General features: G+C 37.3%; 1 protein-coding gene across 1 annotated transcript in view; it reads left to right on the plus strand.

Annotated features, from left to right (window-relative positions):
• SARC_04015 (AP-1 complex subunit mu-1) overlaps positions 1 to 1,699 on the plus strand; it is a gene marked incomplete at both ends in the record, with an annotated part of 8,644 nt that extends 6,945 nt beyond the window's left edge. The window contains 3 exons of the mRNA XM_014302163.1: positions 437 to 560; positions 1,296 to 1,442; positions 1,677 to 1,699. Of these exons, the coding sequence (XP_014157638.1) occupies positions 437 to 560; positions 1,296 to 1,442; positions 1,677 to 1,699 (294 nt within the window). The remainder of the gene's footprint in view (positions 1 to 436; positions 561 to 1,295; positions 1,443 to 1,676) is intronic.
• Positions 1,700 to 2,448: the final 749 nt, after the last annotated feature.

Consider the following 2,448-nt stretch of genomic DNA (forward strand, 5'->3'; position numbering starts at 1 on the left):
CACACACACACACACTATATATATATATATATATTTATACCCTTTTATATAGTTTTGATACAATTTTGCATATGCGTATGTCTATGCACATGTACAGTACATATATGTGCAAAATTGACGTGATCGACTGAACCATACAAAACTTCTCATGTGGTATGTGTACATTTTTTGGCTAGACAAGGCGGTATGCACAGCAGAATAATAACCTCTTTGAGTTTGTTTAGTTGCAAATACTTGCAAAGTTGAATGCAGAATTTATATAATTTATTATTTCTACCCAAATTGCGTTCAGTGTATTATTGTATGATTTACAATGTCAATTGGTATGAAGTTTCTCCCAAATGATAATCATAATACGCCAATCATAATTCCTCTTCTATATTAACCTCCTGCTCCCATCGAACACTCCCGTCTTTCAACTCTTCATCCGACGTAGACGGGACAAGGGTCGGTTAAGTACGCGCCGGAAGAGAATGCTATCAAGTGGACAATTAAACAATTCCCTGGAGGCAAGGAGTACATGCTCCGAGCCCACTTTGGACTACCAAGTATTGAACAAGGTATGCTACGCACTGCTGATATGTGTGACTATAGACTACGTCAAGCATTGATTTCTTCATATCAGACCACGCTCAAATCATACTGAAAGGTGAATCCGAGCTTTATTGGAGATATGGATTCAGAAAAAGAGTTGCATGTCCAGCGTGTGCAGTCTTCGAAACCTTAAGTACGAGGATAAAAGTTGTATAATTGTATAGGTATAATATGTTATGCCTGTGTTCAGATGGTGTAAATGTGCTCTTAAGTTCGATATGCAATTTGTGGTTTGTGACGCTAATGGATAGTGTGGTGCGATTGCATTTCATTCACACATACATAGGTAATAGATACATATACATATATATCTTGGATACATTCATAGTCAGCTACATACTTACAGACATGTGAAGCTCGATCTATCTTTCCACACATACATATGTATATTTAGTCTCGAACATACATGCATATGCACATATATATGTACACACATGAGTGCTTGTATGCATATGTAATTCCTTGTATGCGAGTTTGCGGTTGTTTGTCATTTACCTCCTGATGCACACAATGTCTGCATTTGTACCAAACAAGTAGTTGCATACGTTTCCATAGGTGCACACATATTTTTTAGAAGAATTCGATCCAAGGTACACTATCAGTCACTGCCTGTTTATACAATCGTTGCTTCTCAACAAATGTATAGTACTTTGTAGCTTGATAGCATTTTGACTCATTTGTAAATTGTATATTTCTAACAGAGGAAGATGAGGGTAAGCCGCCCATCCAGGTTAAATTCGAGATTCCTTATTTCACCACCTCTGGTATACAAGTGCGGTACTTAAAAATTATTGAGAAGAGTGGTTACCAGGCCCTTCCATGGGTGCGATACATCACACAAAATGGAGGTACGTTGCGTTTCTCTTGCACTGGAAGAAGAATATTATCATATTCCATCTTCTATTGATCATTTGTTTATGAAATATAACGTTAGGGTCCAGCGCATCTGTGCAGTCATTTATATCGAGTATAAAAATCCATCATTCGCTGCGAAGTATCGGAATTTCTCAATGGCTATTTCTAGATGTGTCGTCGTCGCACTGAAAAGTTTCTCTCATGATAATATTGGCTTTACGTATCAGACTACCAGATCCGCATGACATAGGCTAGTTGAAAGTCTTCAGGATTGTCAGCACACCGTGGGTATTGAATGGCTCTATGGTTAAGGATTGACTGGTCTATCCGTAGGGTTCATGCAGAATAAATATATCAAACACCTGTCACTATGAGCGTCCTGTCACTATGAGCGTCATTAAGCTACGTGTAGTGAAATTATATCTGTGTACGCGTTAGCATGGATGAGCACGAATTTCACCCGGCGAATATATGTTTATGCCAATAATGTAGGCGTCAAATTGTGGTTGTATGACGTTTATACCAAAGAAAATATTCTATGGCAGGGCTGCACGCTAATGCATCTCAAAACCTCGTGTTGTAGTCCTGCAACACGCTATAACAATGTACAATGTATGCGATGGGGCTCGACTACATGATCCCTTGTGCATAAGTGTGATTATTTTTTCACGGTGCAATGCACAATATGTATATGCAATAAAATCAATCTAGCAAGTCTTTGTATTCCGCGCTTACAATCTTTAACGTAAAACTCTTAATATCACATGTTTGATACTAAACCATTTCATATACACACATATATACACAAACACAAACACACACACACACACATACACATACACACACACACACACACACACACACACACACACACACACACACACACACACACACACACACACACACAACACAAACACAACTATAATATATATATAATAATATATATATATATATAGTACTAATAATAATACTAAACTAACTATAATACGTAAATAATAT

This window comes from Sphaeroforma arctica (genome assembly GCF_001186125.1).
Source record: "Sphaeroforma arctica JP610 unplaced genomic scaffold supercont1.216, whole genome shotgun sequence".
Lineage (NCBI taxonomy): Eukaryota > Ichthyosporea > Ichthyophonida > Sphaeroforma > Sphaeroforma arctica.